This window comes from Aquarana catesbeiana, linkage group LG12, assembly GCF_042186555.1.
Source record: "Aquarana catesbeiana isolate 2022-GZ linkage group LG12, ASM4218655v1, whole genome shotgun sequence".
NCBI lineage: Eukaryota > Metazoa > Chordata > Amphibia > Anura > Ranidae > Aquarana > Aquarana catesbeiana.
In genome coordinates this window covers 226340403-226362674 of record NC_133335.1, presented here as the reverse complement: position 1 = coordinate 226362674, position 22272 = coordinate 226340403, and the positions used below count along the sequence as shown (strand labels likewise).

At 45.7% G+C, this 22272-nt stretch overlaps 1 protein-coding gene across 1 annotated transcript in view; it reads left to right on the top strand.

Moving 5' to 3' along the window:
* The window catches only part of LOC141113613 (uncharacterized), a 38368-nt gene that overhangs the window by 5776 nt on the left and 10320 nt on the right, over nt 1-22272 (top strand). Inside the window, exons 2-5 of the mRNA XM_073606821.1 lie at nt 9714-10194; nt 12520-13350; nt 18021-18134; nt 21904-21951. Of these exons, the coding sequence (XP_073462922.1) occupies nt 9715-10194; nt 12520-13350; nt 18021-18134; nt 21904-21951 (1473 nt within the window). The 5' untranslated portion in view covers nt 9714. The remainder of the gene's footprint in view (nt 1-9713; nt 10195-12519; nt 13351-18020; nt 18135-21903; nt 21952-22272) is intronic.

The following is a 22272-nucleotide window of genomic DNA, read 5'->3' as shown; positions in this document are numbered from 1 at the left end:
GAATTAAGCCCCCGTACATTCCATGACACTATCAAACACTTAGCCATAGCAGAAGTACTGTGATAACAGAGCGGAGGGACATCAGTGGCCGCACCCGGGCCCCCTGGACCAAGGGGGTAAGCTGCTCCCCCGGGTGTAGCAGAGCCCACTAGTGCGCCACCTCCGCGGTGTAGTATCATACCCAGATAAACGCCAACATGGGCAGGTATCATCCTTAGTAGACCAACATAACTTTAACAGAAAAAAAAAGAAATAAACAAAAAAACAGCAAATAACAAAAACCTTGGTCAGCAACGGCCTACCTCCCCCACCCCCCACCCCATGCAACTCGGAACAGAGAGCTGCATTTAAGTCCCATAACACCCCTAGTCCAAAGACTAAAAACCACACAGGTTGGGGACGTGCAATCCAAATTAGGACATATCCCAGTCTACCCTGAGCACAGGAACTTGTGGTATGTGATATAATAAGTCTGACCCAGGGCTATCTTAGTGGAGTGAAAACATGTAGTATAACTGCTTTCTCCTGACTAAGCAGGGACACACACTTATGAGTCAGTTGCAGGAAGTCATCATTCCAATGGAAGTTAAAACAAACAGGGTAAAGAAATCCAGCAGAATCAATCCAAGGAGGAAGGAGATCTGACAGTCATCCAGGTAGGTACAGTAAGCAAATGCCACAGTGAGCCAGGAAGCACACAATAGCACAGCAAGTAGCACTGCCATCCTCTGCACTTCTCCGAGCACCTGGCTGGGTGGGACAAAGTCAGGGGAAATCAAAGTATAATATAACAGAGTGGAAGGATTTCCTTACTAGTACCAAAAGCAACCGGTCCACAAAACATACACAGCGCTCTGCAGCAGGAACAACAGTGCTACGGCGGCAGCGCCTCCAGCCAAGCAGCAGCATCTTTGGGGGCAATAAAAAAAACTTACGGTCTCTCCATCCACCACCCGCAGTTTAGCCGGGTACAGGATACTGTACTTGATTCCTTTGGCGCGCAAAGTGGCTTTAACACTGTCTCTGGGTTTCCATTGTGTAGTCCGGGAACAGCAGTATTTTACCATTGCGGTAGGGCAGCTCTCCAGCCACCCGGGCAGCCCTAAGCAGCTCATCCCGATCCCGGAAATTTAACAACCGCAGGATGAATGTGCGGGGTGGGGCACCCTCCAGTCCAGGCTTGGGTGGAACACAATGGGCCCATTCCATAGCAAAGTACGGGAAGAGCTGGGCCGCTGGCAGCAGGGAGCGCAGGAGATCCTCTGTGAACAGAGTGGGGGACCGGCCCTCAACTCTCTCCGGAAGCCCCACGCTCCAAAAATTGTTCCGGCGGCTCCGGTTTTCAGCGTCCTCCGCTCTGTACTCCAATGCCCAAACTTTAGTTTGCAAAGCTCGGATGGATGCCGCATGATCAGTCACTGTGTCCTCCACATCTCCCACCTGTCATTCAGTTTCCGCCACCCGGGATCTGATTTTATCTAAGTCCTGACGAATCAAGCTCACATCTAGTTGCACTTCCTCGATCTTTGATGTGAGGGCAGTTTGACAGGAGCTAATAGCTGCCATAACCTCCGGTATGCCGGGAGTTGTCAGGATAGGCATCTCCTCGTGGTCAGTCTGAGACGCCATATTGCTAAGGAGTACAGGAGAGTCCAGGCCACAGGAGACCGGGGTGATTTCCACCGAGGCACCCGGAGGGAATCTCAGCCGCTTACCCCTCTTTTGACTCCCAAAGGATTTAGAAGGCATCCAGAGGTGCCAGGATCTTTCCTATCCGCGTAGTCACTAGGTACGGATAGATTAGTCAGATCACACTCCAGGAGAGCTCAAGGAGCACGTCTGCTCAGTCCGCCATCTTAGCCATGCCGCAGATTGTAGGCTTAGTGAGGCCGACTGCGGGGTGTACCAAGATGGCCGTGATGGAACGTCCCTTCCGTTACAAAATCTGACGGGTCGCCTAATCTGATGGAACACCTGCACTACTTTTGTCGATTTTTGGATGCGACTTGCATAGACATCTTTGCATGAAGCCACACAGATGTCTTTTAAGTCGCACTGACATGTGGCCTTGAAATCGTGCAATTTTAGCTGATGTGGCACGATTTCAAAGCTGCAGTCAATGTGAACGAGGGCTAAAGGCAGAAGTTTTTAAAACCTGTGTGTAGCAGCCCCCCCAAAATACCTGAGCCCCCTTTCGATCCAGCGATGTGCACGAGTGCCTCAGCCATCCAGGACTCTCCCTCCTGATTGGCCTGAGACACAGCAGCGGCGCCATTGGCTCCCTCTGCTGTAAATCAAAGTCAGCCAATGAAGAGAGGAGGCGGGGACGAAACCTCGGCTCTGTATCTGACTGGACACACAGAGCAGCGGCTCGGCTCCGGTGCCCCCATAGCAAGCTGGTTGCTGTGGGGGGCACTCAACAGGTTTGAGGGGCCAGGAGCACCGGTGAGGGACCCGACAAGAGGACAATCTGGGCAGCTCTGTGCAAAACCATTACACAGAGCAGGTAAGTATAACATGTTTGTTATTTTTAAAGAAAAAAAAACACAAGACTTTAGTATCACTTTAATGTGTTTCTCGCCCATTAAAAATTGAACACCTGACTGTATAACAGAGATTAGGGTTGTCCCGATACTAGTATTGGTATTGGGACCGATACCGAGCATTTGCGCGAGTACTTGTACTCGCACAAATGCTTCCGATGCCTTATCCGATACCTGGTCGGCGGGCGGAGTCAGCTGTTGGACGGAGAGGGTGGGCGGAGTCAGTGGGTGGAGTCAACCTTTGTAATGAGACACAGTACAAGGAGGCGTGTCTTCTGCTGCCCTGTACCTCGCTGTGACAGAAATTGAAGCTGAGTTTACTTTCACTTTCCTATCTTATTTGGAGATCCAGGTACAAAACTACAGAGATATCAGGGAGAGAGAGCCATACGAGAGAGAGCGATCAGAGAGAAAGAGACATCAGAGAGAGAGACAACAGAGAGAGCCATCGGCGGCTGAAAATCCAGACGCCCATATTGGTACACCCTGCACTCGGCTGTATTAAGCCATCAGCGGACATTTTGTTACACCCAGCTCGAACTATATGGGCTGGGTGTAACAAGATGTCTGCTGCTGCTTACTGCGGCAGGGGGTACCAAGATGGGCGTCACAGCACAGCATTTCAAAATTAAATCCTTACCTCGTGTCATTTATTGCTGCATTTCAGTGCCAGCCACCTGTCAGTGCCCATAAGTGCCATCAGTGCCAGCCACCTGTCAGTGCCGCCTATCAGTGCCCATAAGTGCCGCCTATCAGTGCCACCTATCAGTCCCCATCAGTCAGTGCTAGGCTAGCCATCAGTCAGTGCCACCTATCAGTCCCCATCAGTCAAACTGTCACATGACATTAAAAAAAAGGTAATCGGTATTGACGAGTACTTGAAAAAAAGTATCGGTACTTGTACTCGGTCTTAAAGTGGTATCGGGACAACCCTAACAGAAATGATACATAATACAATCTGTACCTTTAAACTTGTGTATCCTTGTATTGCAATACAAACAACAATTAAAAAAAATGTTCTTTGGGAAAAAAATTGTACAGCAAAAAATGGAATGGTTGGTACTGCGCATATGTGACCCAGACTGAAAAAAAACAAACGAGAAACTGATTCCTTTATGTCCACTGAACAATTTATCTCTGGAAAGGCAGTCTTTACATGACGGCACTATCATTTGCTCTTACGACTGCGTGTTCGCTTTTCCAGAACACGTTTAAACAATTTTTCCAACTGGTGTATGACTAGCATAAGGGCTCATTCACATGTGTCAATATCCTGTGTTTATGGAGCTTTTATTTGGCCTCTGTACCCACTTAAAGTGGAGCTCCAGGCTCCTTCAGAAAAAAATTAAGTCAGCAGCTACAAATACTGTAGCTGCTGACTTTTAATATTAGGACATTTACCTGTCCACAAATCTTCACCCGAGCTGATTTTTCGATCGGCTCTTGGTTGCTGCCGCCATCTCGTTTAAGGGACACCGGCTTTACAGCTGGCTCCCTACTGCGCATGCGCAAAGCGCGCCGCACTTTGCGAATGGCACAGGGGAAGGAGGAGGGGGGCCAAACTTCCAGATGACTTCGCCGTGGAGGTGGGAGCGGGTACCTGTCAATTCCAGGTACCCGATCCTCCCTGCAAGGTGGCAGCAGAAGGGGGAGGAGGCAAATAAACAAAGCTTCCCCTTTTGAGTGGAGCTCCACTTTAAGCTCCGGAAGGTTTTACCCCCTTCATGACCAGGCCATTTTTGACCATCTAATTCAAAAGCTCGCTCTGGAGAGTTAACTCAAATAGTGAAATATGAATAAGCAAAAATTAATAAAAATTAATAGGAAGACCGCAGCTGCTGCACAAAGGTGCTACAACCTTTAAAGCGCAGCTCCGCTGAATTTTTTTTTTTTTAACGTCAGCAGCTACAAATACTGCAGCTGCTGACTTTTAAAATATGGACACTTATTTGTCCAGGGCACCCGCGATGTCGGCACCCGAAGCCGATCCGTCCCTCGGCTCTCGGGTGGAGGTGCTGCCATCTTCGGTAAGGGAATCAGGAAGTGAAGCCTTGCGGTTTCACAGCCTGGTTCCCTACTGCGCATCAGTGTTGCCAACCGCCAGTATTTTTACTGGCAGCCAGTAAAAAATGGGCACTTTTCTCCTGCCAGTAAATGCCAGTGACAGCAAAAGGTTGCCAGTAAAAAATATGGTTGTGACTTACTATAAGAAATATGTTTTTTGCCGTAATTTCTATCTTAAAGGGGTTGTAAACCGTGAACGTTTTTCACTGTAATGCATTCTTAAGGTGCATTAAGGTGAAAAACCTTCTTTACTGCAGCAGCTCCCCCGAGCCCCCCTTATGCTTACCTGAGCCCCATAATTCCCACGACGGGAACGAGCACACCAGCTCTGGCCTGTGTCTCGTGTTCTGATTGGATAGATTGATAGCAGTGCAGCCATTGACTCCCGCTGCTGTCAATCAAATCCAATATCGTGGGCGCCGGGGGCGGGGCCGAGTCCTGCTGTCTGTGTCAACAGACGCAGCAACAGGACACGGGAGCACACCCGCACGGGTGTCCCGTAGGAGAGCGCTTCTCTGACGGGACACTCGAGAAGAGGAGGAGCCAGGAGCATCATGGAGGGACCCCAGAAGAGGAGGATCGGGGCCACTCTGTGCATAACCAACTGCACAGCAGAGGTAAGTATGACATGTTTGTTTTTTTTTTAAACTGAACCTTTACAACCCCTTTAAATCACATTGCTAATTTCGTATTGTACTTGTTTGTAGCCTAAATACAGAAATTTGCACTTAAAACTGTAATTTTGGAAATGCCAGTAAAAACGTGGCTGTGCCAGTAAATTTTGGGTGTTGTGTCAGTAAATTTCAATCTGGTAGGTTGGCAACACTGCTGCGCATGCGTGAGTCGCACTGCGCGATCCCACTGGTCCCTGCTGTCTTCTGGGACTTCTGTGTCTCCCAGAAGACCGCGGGGGAGGCGCCGGATATGGGATAGATTTCCGCGGATACTGCGGCTATCTATGCCCGGAAGATGGAGCAAATACCTGGGTTATACAGGTATCTGCTCTCCCCCCTGAAAGGTGCCAAATGTAAAACCGGAGGGGGGGAGGATTCTGAAAAGCAGAAGTTCCATTTTTGGGTGAAACTCTGCTTTAAGACAATGGAAAATATATAAAACAGTGCTAGCAGCCTATCTTAAGCAATATACATCCTAATACACAGTGCCTAGTGTATCAATGTTAAGAGAAAACAAAAACATAAAATCTAAAAGTGCTCAGGAGCTTCAGTGAAAAGTGGAGCGGTGCTCCAAAACTTTTGAATCAGTGAATCAGCTTCCCCTTTGGTGTCCCCACTCACCAAAATTATTGGATCCTCAGCTTCGCAGTCTGGGATCAAAAAGGCATTGAATCAAATGATCTGGAGATATGCTGGATGGTTCTGTCAGGGCTGGCTCAGCCCTTCCTTCTCTGAGCTGGCCGCTCAGCTGTCGGCTAATTTCCAGCTCCTTTCTCTCCACAGTGACTCAGCTGTTGTTGATTCTGCTCGTCAGTCCTGGCTACTTAAAGCCGTCCAGCTCAATTGATCTCTGCCTTCGCCTTTGGTCACATCTCAGAGACTTTCTCCTGCGTTCCTGTTAAAGACTTGCTCGGCTGACATCCCTTCTGGCTCCAGATCCTGCTTGCTGTACTACTACGTTGATCTCTGGCTCTCTGTCATTGGCATTCGCTGACTACCCGATCTGGTTACTGAACTCTGGCTATGTATTGACTACGCTTACTCTGTTTACCTTTTTATTATTATTAAACAAGTGTGATTACCTGTACTTCTGTCTCAGTCTGATTCATGGTTTCTGAAAGGTTCCTCAGTAAAATCTTGCAGGGAGACGTTTTAAGACAGGAAGGATACGCCACACTCCATAGATGGGGAAACGGAGCAAGAACTCATGGTGAAATAATGTTTTGCATCAATTATTAAGCGCATACAGTGCGCAACTTACGGGATTTTTGGCAAAAACAGGCATCCAGTAAAAAAATCATCCGAGTTCGCCGCAGAATGGCGTGCGTTCCACGGAGATGGAAATTTGCATCAATGGTTAACACGAACCGGAGTACATCGACGTGTTTCGCCCCTCCAGGGCATCATCAAGGACATTGTGATTGATGACGCCCTGGAGGAGGGGCGAAACATGTCGACATGGTCCTTGATGCCCTGGAGGAGGGGCGAAACACGTCAACATACTTCCAGTTCGTGTTAACCATTGACGCAAATTTACATCTCCATGGAACGCACACCATTCAGTGGCGAACTCGGATGATTTTTTTACTGATGCCTGTTTTTGCCAAAAATCCTGTAAGTTGCACATTGTATGCGCTTGATAATTAATGCCAAACGTTATTTCATTATGAGTTCTCTCTGTTTCCCCATCTATGCAGTGTGGTATATCCTTCCTGTCTTAAAACGTCTCCCTGCAAGATTTTACTGAGGAACCATCCAGCATATCCCCAGATCATTTGATCCAATGCCTTTTTTGATCCCAGACTGTGAAGCTGAGGATCCAATAATTTTGGTGAGTGGGGACACCAAAGGGGGAGCCGCTTCACCGATTGAAAAGTTTTGGAGCACCGTTGTACTTTTCACTGAAGCACCTGAGCACTTTTAGATTTTATGTTTTTGTTTTCTCTTAACATTGATACATTAGGCACTGTGTATTAGGATGTATATTGCTTGATATAGGCTGCTACCGCTGTTTTATATATTTTCCATTTTTGCTATTCGGCACTGGGCTACTTTAAAGGGGTTGTAAACCCTCGAGGTTTTTCACCTTAAAGCGGTTGTATACCTGCAAAAAAAATAATACTTTTTTTTTTTTTTAAACCCGTATGAGCTAGTATGCACCAGGGAGGGGAAAGGGTTAATAATGGAAAAGTCAATCTCATTCAGATTCACCCTGCGCATCGACATAAATAAAGCGCTATTCCTTTAGAGCAGAAACAGGTAGGAATCTGCAACAAAGTTTGTTAAAATCCCTCAATGTACATAGATCAGGGGGGATTGTTTTTTCTCAACAAAAGGAGTTATTTTTTAAGGGTTAATTACTTGTAAAGGGATGCAGCCACTGCAGCTTTTACTGTGAGTGCACCAGATGATTATAATGAACCAGACCCTCCAATTTAGAAACAGTGGGAACAGGACATGGTGAAGCAAACAGCTATTTCTACAGAGCAGAAACTGGTAGGAATCTACAGCAAAGTTTATTAAACTCCCTGCAATTTATAAGGGTGAATCATTAATCACTTGAGGTCCGCCCTGTAGCAGTTTTACTGCTACAGGGCGGTATCTCTGTGCCGGATCACGTGATATATATAATGATCTGAGCAGCAAATGTGCACCACCTGTGGCTTGCTCCCAATGTGATTATCCATGCTGGCACCCACCGATCCTTCGGTACAGAGGCAGAACGGTGGGTCTGCCTATGAAGATCAGACAGATCATCGTTCTGTCAGTGGGGAAGGGATGGCCCACTGTATTCCTGCAAAGCAGAGACATGGATCTGTGTCTTCCCCAATGAAAGCACCTCCCATAGTACACAGAAACACTGGCTAGGCACACAGTTAACCTTTTGATTGCCCCTGATGTTAACCCCCTTCTAGCAAGTGTCATTAGTACAGTGCATATTTTTTTAGCACAGATCACTGTATTAGTGTCACTGGTCCCCAAAAAGTGTCAGAATGTCTGCCGCAATATCGCAGTCCCTCTATAAGTCGCTGATCGCCGCCACTACTAGTGAGAAAAAAAAAAAATATTCCATAGTTATATAACGTTTTCGCAAACCAATCAATATAAGCTTATTGGGATTTTTTGTTACCAAAAATATGTAGCAGAATTGGCTTAAATTGATTTCTTTCAATTACTTTTTTTATTGGATATGTTTTATAGCAGGAAGTAAAACATTGGTTTTTCGTGTTTTTATTTATTTTTTTTTTTTTTCAAAATTATTAGTCTTTTTTTTTGTTTATAGTGCAAAAACAAAAAATCGCAGAGGTGATCAAATACCACCAAAAGAAAGCTCTAGTTGTGTGGGGGGGAAAAAAGCATACATTTTATTTATGTACAGCATTGCATGACCGCGAAATTGTCAGTTAACGCAGTGCCGTATTGCAAAAAAGTAGCCTGGTCATGAGGGGGGGGTCAAGTGGTTAATGCAAAAATTCATGCAGTAATTAACTTTGTGAATTAACCCCATAGTCTGGGTGCAGGGGACTGCCAATCCAGCGCTCCAGATGTGCCTGTGCCGCCTGATCACTGATAATTACTTCACGCAGATGTCGCTCTTCTTCTTGATCCTGAGAGGACCCCGCCGCTGGACTGCCAATAGGAAGTGTCCACCTCTGAATAAGGACCATGCCTCATGTACACAATAGGGGAAAATCAGAACCAGGACTGGAGCATTTCAAGACCGAGGCTTTAGATGGGTCAAAGGGGTATTTAGGTGTGTTTTTTTTTTTTTTTTTTTTTTTTAAGGACGTGATCAGTTAAAGGGTGTGGAAAGGGGATTACTATTTTCTATTACAGTGGAACCTCGGATTACGAGCATAATCCATTCCAGGAGAATGCTCGTAATCCAATGTACTCGCATATCAAAGCGAGTTTTCCCATTGAAGTCAATGGAAATGAAAATAATTCTTTCCGCATTGACTTCACTGGGATGCAATATCGCATGCGGCCAGAGGCGGGGGGCATCTGAGAGCCTCGGAAACGGCCAAAAAGACCCGAGGAACACTTTGGCGGACCTCGGCAAACCTCGGAAAGACTCCGTTCACTAGGCTTTCTGAGGTTTGCCGAGGTCAGCCGAACTGTCCTCGGGTCTTTCCGTGTATTTCTGAACGATGACTTTAGGCTCTGCTCGGCTCCGGCGCCCCCCCACCTCAGGCCAAAAGCGGTACTGCACACCACTTTTGGCCTGAATCCTGCTAGTTTTGCGAGACAACAACTCGCAAACCGAGTTAGGAATTTTAGAAATACAGTGCTCGGTTTGCGAAACGCTCGTTAACCGCGTTACTCGCAAACCGAGGTTCCACTGTATAATAAATTGCACCATGTGGTGCTGAGAGAAAGTGATGTGTGTGTGCAGTGTGAAGATGACAAGTCCTTTTTTGTCTCTGTACAGAATGGAATCTTGTATTGTGAAGGGGTGTACCGGGAACTGGAAAAACCCTGACAGGATTCTCCACGGATTTCCTAAAAACATCACCACCATCAAGTCTTGGTTACGGCAGACCCGTCAGGACTTTGGGGACCTGGACGCCTTTTCCAGAAATGTGCTTCACACGCAAGCCTACAGAATGTGCTCACTGCACTTTGCACCAGACTGCTACCTTTATGTGGATGGTTCAAGAAGAATCCTTAAAGAGAATGCTGTGCCCACCATCTTTTCCAGGCCGTCTTCTCCTGCTCTGTCCCCATCTGATTTTCTGAGGGTGCAGATTAAAAAAGAAGAGTGCCCCTTGAGTCTTTCCTCACCTTCACCAACAGATAGCGGCACAAGCTTCTCCGGAAGATGTTCTTCTCCTCTTATACCTGCTCCTTTTCATGATGAGCAGCAGGATGACGATGACACAGATTCCGTAGGTTCTCAGGATCAGGAAATGGTATGATGCTAAAATTTATAGTGCTTAACCACTTAAGGACTAGCCTCGTTTTGGAATTTAGGTGTTTACATGTTTTAAAACAGTTTTTTTGCTACAAAATTACTTCGAACCCCCAAACATTATATATTAGATATATTTATTATAGAGAATAAAATGGCGGTCATTGCAATACTTTTTTTCACACTGTTTAAAAAAAAAAAATTGTGTCACTTTTATCCCCTTTTAACATCCCTTGTAAAAAAGCATGACAGGACCTCTTAAATATGAGGTCTGGGTTCAAAAAGACCTCAGATCTCATATTTACACTAAGATGCAAAAAAAAAAAAAAAAAAAAAGTAATTTAAAAAAATGACATTGAAAAAAATGTGCCTTCAAGACGTATGGGCGGAAGTGACGTTTTGACGTTGCTTCTGCCCTGCAGTGTCATGGAGACGAGTGGGCGCCATCTTCCCCTCACTCGTCTTCATGCACAGTTAGGCAACAGACGCGATCGCCTCCGCCGCTGCCAACGGCTCCGGTAAGCGGCAGAGGGTACCGGATCACGCGGGGGGCGGGGGCCCTCTCCTGCCACCGATAAAAGTGATCTCACGGCGCATCCGCCGCAGAGACCACTTTTATCTTCTAGCTGACCGCCGGCCGAAAACAGGGATACCGGGGTTATGGCAGCTAGCAAGTGGTTATGGCAAGTGGTTAAAACAGTTATATTGCAGCTTACCAATATTTGGATGTGGTGGCTGCATTCGCTTTCTGTTTTTTTCTTTTCTTTTTTTTTTTCACCTGGTGATCCTGCCAATAACATTCCTTTCTTAGGGCTCTTCTATTTATGGAGGCACAATGGAGCCACCTAGACATGTGCAATTTGTTTTTGGTCTGAATGTAAATTCGGATGATTTTTTTGGCTATTCGGAGATCTGGATGTATCCGCATCTCCAAATAAAATAGTAGCGCATTTCTCGAAATTTTGTTTCATTTATACGTTTTCTAATGAATTCCAAATTTTTGGGGACGATTCGGATTGGTCGAAAAATGATCGACTGATTTGAATTCTGTGTGAAGCAGCGGCGGCCCATCCATTAGGGGCGCTAGGGCACCGCCCCTCCCCATCCATGCTCCCGGCCCCTAATCTACATGCAGGGTGCCGGACACATGGCTTTCAGTGTGTTTTTTTTTTTTTTTTTTTTTTTAGAAGCACGTGATTAGATCCAGATGCTCTAATTTGGCTTCAAAAAAAGTTGGGCTCGGGGCGCAGAGCACTGCACACTGAGCCTACCTAGTTGTGTGTCAATAGAGAATTAATATTCGCTATTATCTTCCTGATTCTCCTCCTGGCCAATTGGGAAGCGGGTTCTGAGACCCAATTGGCCGAGAGGAGAAGCGGTTGTATTGGCCGTCGTGCCGAGGGAAGGAGGAGGGAAGCCACCAAAGAGGAAACCGCTGTGAAGCCCAAGACGCGGAGGAGGAGGAGACGCAGGAAGGAGCCAAAGCTGCCCGCGACCTAGATGGGGTAAGTGTGGAGCCAACGGGGGGGGGGAGGTTGGGGAGTTCAGGATGTCTTGTTTGCCGCCCCCCCCCCAAAATATACAGCACCAGCTGCCACCGGTGTGAAGAATAGCTGGTTGTTAAGGCGTGCGCCACGTCCTTAACAACCAATGACTCATCAGCTGATAGCAGGCTTCACCACTGAGAGCTAAAATGTAAATAAAAGAATGCCGCAATAGAAAATTCTGAAAAAAAAACAGCTGGGGCTCTCCCCCAATCCATACAGCCTGGTAGACCTGGGACGGGGGTGGGTCTGTCCTCAGACCCCAGCCCCCCCACCACCTCAAAGCACCTTGTCACCATGTTGATGAGGGCAAGGGCATCATCCCCACAACCCTGGGCGATGGTTGTGGGTGTCTGCGGGCGGGGAACTTATCAGAATATGGAGGCCCCCTTTAACAAAACAATGTCCCCCGATGTGGACCCATCATGACGTGCGTCGCACCGCTGGACCCCAAAAATTAAATAAAACCTCCGGCCTCATCGAAGGCTCCTCGCCTGCTCCTGCATCTGGCATTTCTTAAATGGCTAAGGGGCAGAGTCACCCGAAGATGTCACAAGTCAGACAGATTTTTTCCCTTAATAAATGAAATGATAATTTAAAAATTGCATTTTGTATTTATTTGGGTTATCTTTGTGTAATATTAAAATTTGTTTGATGACCTGAATCATTTAAGTGTGACAAATATGCAAACAAAAATCAGGAAGGGGGCACATACTTTTTCACAGCACTGTATATACACGTATGAATACATTCTAATTCATTGCAATGTCTTGTCTCTCCAGACAGATTCTACACCTAAATGCTTTATCGCAGGTTGTCCGAATGGTGCAGTGGACCAACCCCTGTACCCTGGAGTGACCCTACATCATTTTCCAACTGACATTTCCAGAGTGAAGGTCTGGCTGCGGCAATGCGGGCAACATCTTGGCAACCCTGACTTGGCTGCTCGTCACATTCTGAGCAAATGGACAAATTTTCGTATGTGTTCTTCTCACTTCGGCCCAGACAGTTATTTCATCCATGGTTCTGTAGTGGATCTTAAGCCCAATGCTGTGCCAACTATCTTCCCAAACTTTGAAGATCCCACTATCAAAGAGGAAGAAATGGAGGAGTTTCAGCCAGGGAGCACCACGAGCACCAGCTGTGATACATCATTTATTTCCAAAGAAGAGATTGATGAGTGTATAGATGAGAAGCGTAGAGTTAGACATATTGGCACCACCACTGACCCCCAATTGGGGGTATGCAGCGTTGGAATCCTCACCAGACCCATCCTCATGAAGGAGGCCTCCACCTGCACGTCCGTGTCACGGTTTGGAAAAAATGTGAAGTGCATGAAGTTACAACGGCACATGGCTGATAAGGGCGTCCAGTGCTCAACATTTGAGTTGGGTTTTGATGATGATACACGAAGCTCCAGACCTGATTATTTTCAACAGGGCAGTCCGTTCCTGCCTTCAGGAGAAATGGGCTTCAATAAACCACTGTTTGGTGCTACCCCACGATGGAGCGAGGAACATGGGCTAAATGAGGCAAATCAAGAGCATATCGACTCAGCTGAAGGTGTCCATGTGAAGGACAGCAGGTTATTTCTGGCCCTGGAAGATGTGTTGGTCAGTACAAATTATAGGTGGCAGTACCAATCCACACTATATACAATTACTAAAATATCTTCTGTGATGCTTATACTGTATGTTCTGCTATGTCGGAGCTATATAAATGTATAATAATAATTGTGTTAGTGGTGAGACATTGGAGTGTAAGCTGGTCTGATGCAGAGACTGATGTACAGTGCCTTGAAAAAGTATTCATACTCCCATGAAATTTTCCACATTTTGTCATGTTAAAACCAAAAATGTAAATATATTTTATTGGGATTTTATGTGATAGACCAGTGGTTCTCAACTCCTTTCCTCGGGACCCACTAACAGACCAGGTTTGCAAGATAACTGAAATACATCACAGGTGATATAATTTGCTGCTCCATGATTGCAGTATACTAGTCTGCATCTCCCCAAGGTAATACATAAAACCTGGCCTGTTAGTGGGCCCTGAGGGCCAGAGTTGAGAACCACTGTAAAAGACCAACACAAAGTAGCATATAATTGTGAAGTGGAAGGAAAATGATAAATGTTTTTTCAATTTTTTTTACAAATATGTGAAAAGTGTGGGGGGTACATTTGTATGACGCCCCCCCGAGTCAATACTTTGTAGAACCACCTTTCACTGCAATTACAGCTGCAGGTCTTTTTGGGGATGTCTCTACCAGCTTTGCACATCTAGAGAGGGACATTTTTGCCCATTCTTGTTTGCAAAATATCTCAAGCTCTTTCAGATTGGATGGAGAACGTCTGTGAACAGCAATTTTCAAGTCTTGCCACAGATTCTCAATTGGATTTAGGTCTGGACTTTTACTGGGCCATTTTAACACATGAATATGCTTTGATCTAAACCATTCCATTGTAGCTCTGGCTGTATGTTTCGAGTTGTTGTCCTGCTGGAAGGTGAACCTCCGCCCCAGTCTCAAGTCTTTTGCAGACTTTAACAGGTTTTCTTCTAAGATTGTCCTGTATTTGGCTCCATCCATCTTCCCATCAACTCTGACCAGCTTCCCTGTCCCTGCTGAAGAAAAGCATCCCCACAACATGATGCAGCCACCACCATGTTTCACGGTTGGAATGGGATGTTCAGGGTGATGTGCAGTGTTAGTTTTCCCCCACACATAGCATTTTGCTTTTAGCCCAAAAAGTTCAATTTTGGTCTCATCTGACCAGAGCACCTTCTTCCACATGTTTTCTGTGTCCCCCACATGGCTTCTCGAAAACTGCAAACGGGACTTCTTGCGGCTTTCTTCCAACAATGTCTTTCTTGTCACTCTTTCATAAAGATCAGATTTGTGGAGAACACGACTAATAGTTGTCCTGTGGACAGATTCTCCCACCTGTGCTGTGGATCTCTGCAGCTCCTCCAGAGTTACCATGGACCTCTTGGCTACTTCTCTGATGAATGCTCTCCTTGCCCGGCCATTCAGTTTAGGTGGACGGCCATGTCTTGGTAGGTTTGCAGTTGTGCCATACTCTTTCCATATTCGGATGATGGATTGAACAGAGCTCTGTGAGATGTTCAAAGCTTGGGATATTTTTTTTATAACCTAACCCTGCTGTAGCCTCCCTGGCGGTATTCCCGAGTGTGGCTCGGGGTTAAAATTCAGTACCATTAGCGGTAACCCCGAGCCACACTCGGGATCGCATTGCAGGATCCTGGGGCGGCTTTACTTACCTTGTCCCCGGGATCCTGCGATGTCACCCGCAGTGTCCGAGGGCTCTGTCCTCCTCCGAAGCCTCTCCGTGCCAGGCTCCGTTCCCTGCGAGTGGCGCGACGCACGGGGGCGGAGCCTGGTGGCAAATTCAAAAAAATGTAAAAAGCATAACACATACAGTACTGTAATCTTACAGATTACAGTACTGTATGACATCATTTCACATGCCATTTGTCCCCAGTGCTCTGGCCCATGCCCTGCATGCAGTTTTATATTGCATATACTGTTCTTTCTGCCTGGAAACTGGAGATTGTCCATAGCAACCAAAAAGTGTCCCTTTACGTCAAAAATGGCTTTAGACCAGCTAGAAAACAGCGATAGTAAATTAGAACACTTGCAGAATTGAGCGATAGTGAATTGTGTGGAAATTTATTTTATTACTATTTATTTTTATTTTTTTTAATTATTATTTTTTTTTTTATTATATTATAATTTATGTTTTTGTGTTTCAAACTTTATCATACCCGGGATATCTACTAGACTCTTGTTTGGACAGATTTAAGTGTGTTATTGTTAAGAATTACAGGCCTACAATATAAAACGCCAAATTTCCATGCAAAATAATTGTACCGCTTTCAGCACCTAAAATCAGAAATAATCATACCGCCAGGGAGGTTAAACTTTTCCACAACTTTATCCCTGACCTGTCTGGTGTGTTCCTTGGCCTTTTATGATGCTGTTTGAGCACTAAGGTTCTCTAACAAACCTCTGAGGGCTTCACAGAACAGCTGTATTTATACTGAGATTAAATTACACACAGGTGGACTCTATTTACTAATTCAGTGACTTCTGAAGGCAATTGGTTCCACTAGATTTTAGTTAGGGGTATCAGAGTAAAGGGGGCTGAATACAAATGCACGCCACACTTTTCACATATTTATTTGTAAAAAATGTTTAAAACCATTTATCATTTTCCTCCCACTTCACAATTTTGTTCCACTTTGTGTTGGTCCATCACATAAAATCCCAATAAAATACAATTATGTTTTTGGTTGTAACATGACAAACTGTAGAAAATTTCAAGGGGTGTGAATACTTTTTCAAGGCACCGTAAATGGCTCAGTATTCTCTGTACAGCACTGTAGAATATGTCAGCTATAGGAATGTACATTAATAATGGTTTGTGACTGTGGTGGAAAATTAGGCTTCTTTGTTGTACAGTAAGCGACAGATGCAGTTTATTCATTGCTAGGGGGGGCACCGTCTAAGTGTAGATTTTACTGAGAAACCATTGAAAAGGTTTAAAATACACTCACATGTAGAAAAGATATATCAGACACATCACTATACTCACATGTAGAAAAGAGATCTTTTTTTTTTTTCCAGCTTGGTCTGGGTCAGCATCTGGCCTTAAGTACCATCAAAAGACAAATCTCAGCCTTGGCAGGTCTGTTTCAGATCGAATTCCTTACTTAAGGCTCTTGTCTGAGTCCATAACCTTATCCTGTAAGGATCTGTTTCTCACTTTTACCATTGCTAGGTGGATTGGACAAGTTATTATTAGAGCCTATAGTCTGAAGGATAGGGTTCCTCCCTTTCCTGTTAAGGCACATTCTACCAGATCTGATGGTGCTTCATGCGCTTTTCCACATCTGACATTTGTGTCTCAATTTTGCAAGGCTACCACCTGGGCTTCTGTTGACACATTTTTTTAAGGTGTATCTAAATTCTAAACCAAAAATTTGGGTTGTGGTGGCTGCACTATTTTTTTTTTTTTTTTTTTCATCTTTCCTGTTTTGACTGTCTCACACCTCCACTGTATCTATGGAGGAGCAATATTGCCACCCTTGGACATCAGAACTGTCAACCTGTGGAGAGAGAGAAGAGATAGATGGACTTTACAAAAGTAACTAAGGCTAGGTTCACACCGAACTGCTGAGATGCAGTGCGCTAAAGCAAACACTTTTTTTTTCCACACATTTTATGTCAAAATGAATGGGCTGGCATGCATCTAATGCCTCGTTTCCACTGAGCGGATCGGTTTGGGTCGGTACAGTTTAGAAGGCCTAGAATGGTCCGGCCTATTCAGGGGAGCATTTCCACTGCAAGTCGGACTGCCAGGGGCCATACGTGGGTTTAGAAAAAATGCCTAGCATGGCGTCACACGTCCGCCAATCAGCAGAATGTATCGTAGCTCCGCCCTAACCGAACCGTACCATTTTCTATGGCCCCACATCTGAAGCAGGACTCTGAATGGTGCGGTTCGGTTCAGTTGTATGGGCTGCTTTCATAATGGAAACGCTCAAAATAGCGTACCGAACCGATTCGCTCAGTGGAAACAAGGCATTAGCAGCCCAATAATCAGACCTGCACCTTCTTTGACAGCGCACCACACTGCAACTCACACTGCTCTGCTGTGCAGTGCACCTCTAATTGCAAGGGGCCATTGTGACAATAAAAGAGAAAACTAATAGTCACCAAATGTGAGTACTGGTAAGATGCAATATAATAGATTTCGTTTTTGGGGTTAAATAGGCTTGGATGTTCAGGCCTCCTCTTAAGCCAGAATTGGGCATAAGGTGCTTCAAGCTACCCTGAGTCTGTCAAGCCTATCTTGGCCTCTTTTGCTATGTGGACCTCTTGGCATTGTTTTCTGTGTTGTCCACCGCTCGGCTGGATGGGTTTTGTATGTCCCAGTGGTAATGATTGAAGATACTTTGTCCTTTACTGCACAACTAAGAAAATAGGAGTTTTTCCCCTACCCGGAAAATTTGTTTCTTGGAGTACAGTACAGAACGCAGGTCTCTCATGTCTGTTTTTACGATCTTCCTTTGCTTGCTACAAAACAGAGGCTAGCTGGGATCGGGATGGGTTATATAGGGGAATGTTCCTGCAGCTTTCCTTTTTTTTTTTTTTTTTGTCCTGTTTTTACTCCAAGAAACAAATTATTTTACTGGGGTTGTGAGACTGAGGATACTCAGACTCTGTTCTCTCCTGATCATGTCATTTCTTTGTCTCCTGCAGATCTCTCTCATGCAACATATGGCCAGCTCCTCATTCGTCGAAGAGAACGCCAAACTGACGACACATCGTATCCTGAGACAAACTCTGGACATCGTTGGTCTTATGACTGGAGATGTGAGTATGTTCTTGAAGAACTTCACTAAGGTTGTAAAACATGTGAGGTCAGTTGATTAAAAATCTTGTTTTCATAGTTCATTAGCTCAAACACACAAGTCCCTTATTAGACACAGCAGGCCAAAAGTTGCAAACTGTGTGTTCAGAAAACCTGAAAAAATTTTTTAATCCTACACTTACCAAAAGTATTGGGATACCTGCCTTCCCATGAACTTTACTGGCATCCCAGTCTTAGTCCATAGGGTTCAATATTGAGTTGGCCCACCCTTTGCAACTATAACAACTTCAACTCTGTGCAGGCCAGTCAAGTTCCTCCACCCCAAACTCGCTCATCCATGTCTTTATGGCCCTTGCTTTGTGCACTGGTGCGCAGTCATGTTGGAACAGGAAGGGGCCATCCCCAAACTTCCCACCAAGTTGGGAGCATGAAATTGTCCAAAATGTCTTGCTATACTGACACCTTAAGAATTCTCTTCACTGGAACTTAAGCCCCATACACACTATCAGATTTTCTGCTGATTTTTGTCTTCAGATTTACCAAAACCATGTAGTGCAAGGGCCTGCCTGATTGCATACAAATTTAAACTCCTAAGGTTTGACCTCCTATTATATGGTTTTGGTAAATCTGAAGGAAAAAATCAGCAGAAAATCTGATAGTGTGTATGGGGCTTAAGGGGCTAAGCCCAACCCCTGTAAACCAACCCCACACCATAATCCCCCCTCCACCAAATGATTTGGACCAGTACACAAAGCAAGGTCCTTGCAGCATAGAAGGACTCTTGCTCTGTGTGGAAACAGTGATCTCTCTGCAAAGGTCCGAACCCCCCCCCCCCTCCTTAGTCCAATTTTCAAAGTGCCACTCCCTACTGATTGGAGAGCTCTAGCTCTGTCTAAGGAGTTGTGTCAGACCTTTGCAAAGAGAACACTGTTTTTTACACAGAAAGCAAGGGTCCATCTCTTCAGCATGCTGGCAGGGGACAGGTTTTTCTACTCGGGTTATGGCCGCTTTCTAAAGAAAACTAATTTTTAATACTTTGCACACTTGTGATTTGTGGCACCTGGTTATGTATTTAGCTTATTTAACCACTTGACCACTGGAAGGCTTTACCCCCTTCATGACCAGGCCCTTACTTTAACTGGCCATTGTGCAGTCATGCAACACTGTACCCAAACAAAACTTTTATATCATTTTTTCACACAAATATAACTTTCTTTTGGTGGTATTTGATCACCACTATGTTTTTTATTTTGGTATTACATAAACGAAAAAAGACAGATATATCTGAAAAAAACAATATTTTCTACTTTCTGTTAAAATGTAATAAAATCAATTTTTTTCTTAAATTTATGCCTAGAATGTATTCTGCTACATGTCGCAAGTTCTGGCAGTGATCGGGGGCTGATCCTGCTAACGCTGCGTTTTTGGGGACCTTTACTATTGGTGCCCCCAGAACAAACAGCTTGCTATGGGGTCACCCAAGCAGGCTCGCTCCTGAGCCCTCTCTCTCCTTATTGGCTCACTGGCTGGACTGGGACAAAAAATTTGGCCCTTGACTTTGTCCAAACCGGCTCACTTTAATTTAGAAAACGCACACAAAAAACAGTATATAAACTATACGCAATGGCGCAAAAAAACATAAGTAAAAAATTCCACTATTGGGCATAGGACAGTGTTCCTTAATGCAGCCTCATCAGTGCCCAATAATGCAGCCTGATCAGTGCCCATTAATGTAGCCACACCAGTGCCCATCAGTGCAGCCACACCAGTGCCCATTAATGCAGCCTGATATCAGTGCCCATTAATGCAACCACACCAGTGCCTATTAATGCAGCCTGATCAGTGCCCATCAGCGGAGCCTCATAAGTGCCCATCAATGTTAGTCCCCAGCCCCCGCCCCCCATCCCCCAACCCACCCCGCCCCTGTATCTGGTCTGCACAGCTTCTTCTACCTAGGTCCCGGGTGCAGTGCTTATCCGACAGATGGTTCCTCTGAAGCTGGGAGCCTGGTACCAGCTGTGCAATGCTGGTACATCTGGTCCTCTCCCTTCCTCCTGCCGAAAGTGCTGAAATAGTCCACTTTCTGTCCCCCGGCTCCCACTGAACACAGGGGGCATGGAGAAGTTTTTTTTCTAAACAGCTGCACAGCAGGAGATTAGCTTATTGGTGGACAGGGTTTGGGAGTCCCCGCCCGCTCTACCTTCGCTGTCATTTAAACTGGCCCACTGAGCCATTGGCCCACCGAGAAACTAGTCCCGATGGCCAGTACATGCCTGCTCACTGGCTGTCATTGACAGCAGGGGGATGGCTCTCTTCTGCTGTCTCAGCCAATGAGGAAGGAGAGACCTCGGAGAGCCGAGGCTCTCATGCACGTCGCTGGATTGTGATGGGGCTCAGGTAAGTATGCTGCACACAAAAGGTTTTTAATCTTCATGCATAGAATGCAAACCTTGAGCCTTTAGAACCACTTTAAATGCTCTGTTTTTGTCTAGGATACCAGTATAAAGCAATTTGATCTTCTCTTATCCTTTACTCCTCCAGCAGCTGCCGTTCACCTCTTCTCCCCCAATGCTGAGGCTCATGGATGGGCCCTTGGCGTTCTTACCTACAATGCAGCATTGCTAGTCCTGCATTGTATATGATGAGGTCACAGCTGCCAGATGCTAGTGCCTAAGAGAAGAGACTGCAGGGGACTGGTTGTATGGAAGGAGGAGCCTGCGGGAGCAAGGGGGGAGGCAAGTACAAACCCTAGACAAAATGGAACTCCAGCACACAGTCTGTGATTGACAGCCTCAGCTCTGTTCCTGTGTGCTGTGTGAAAGGGGGGGGGGTTGTCTTTTCCCGTCCCTCCTGTCAGCTCTCAGAGCTCTCCTCGCTTTCCCTCCTGTCAGCTCTCAGAGCTCTCCTCACTGAGCTCTGCAGAGTGTAACTTCAGCTCTATGCCCCCTTTTTTCTGACAACTCAGACAAGCTTTAATCATTCTGGACTTTGGATGTAGAGAAGAGAAGACTGCAGATAAACAGGTATAACTTATATTGGAAGATTTGTCTCATCTGTGTATTACCTGAGGCCAGTCACTTCACTGGATACAGTATATGTATGGGTTTACATCCACTTTAAATGTGCCATTGGCCCCCGCTGCTGTCAATCAAATCCAGTGACACGGGGGGCGGGGCTGAGTCCCACTGTCTGTGTCAATGGATGCAGCAGCAGGACTGAGGAACGCGCCCACACGGGTGCCCCCACGGAATGCGGCTCTCCATAGGGGCACTCGAGAAGAGAAGGATCGGGGCAAGGGTTTTGCACAGAGCAGGTAAGTATAACATGTTTGTTATTTTTATCTAAAAACATACGAACCTTTGCAACCACTTTATGCCTTGTGCACATGGGCGGAAATACTGGCCAACTTTTGACCCGTGTGTATACCTGTTTGTTCTACAAAAGGCTTTTGTCAAATGGGCATGCTGGAAAACCAGCATCTGATCGCTGCCAACACTGATCAGTGTGTTCTGGCAGAGGGTGGGGGGTCCCCCTGTCAGAGCACAAAGGCACAGTGGGGGAGATCGCTGCACTGACATCGCTTGGTTAGTGATGGTAGCGATTGGTTAGCTCGGCAAGCTCTTGTTTTTTTTTTTCTAGTGTGTTCCAGGCTTTACAGATGGACTTCTAAATTCTGCAATTGTTTCACTATTTGGGTTACAAGAAAGGCATGTTTTTTTCCTCCACATTGTACCCTCATCTTATCATGTCATTGTGTTGTGTCCTCTGCAGAAATGGGTGATTGCGGAGAAAGAGGAAGACCTTGAAAGTCTAGATGAGGTGAGTGGCTGCCCATTTAACATTACACTGGAGGAGTTTCCTGGCTTTCCCAATCATCTAATCAGTGTGATTGGCTGTCACAGCAATCAGGTGATTGGGAGCCTGTCGGTTACCATATTGCCTGGTACACACTACGAGTGAGGAGATCTCTGTGCTAACTCTGCCATATTAGTACAGCAATAGCAATCGGCTATTATTAATATTATTACAGGCAGGGGCGTAACTACCGCAAGGCAAACAAGCATGGGGCGACATGTCTGAACCAGGTTGATGCAGGCATCACCCCGGTACTGTTTTTTTGAGCCGGTGGTAAGCTCTCTT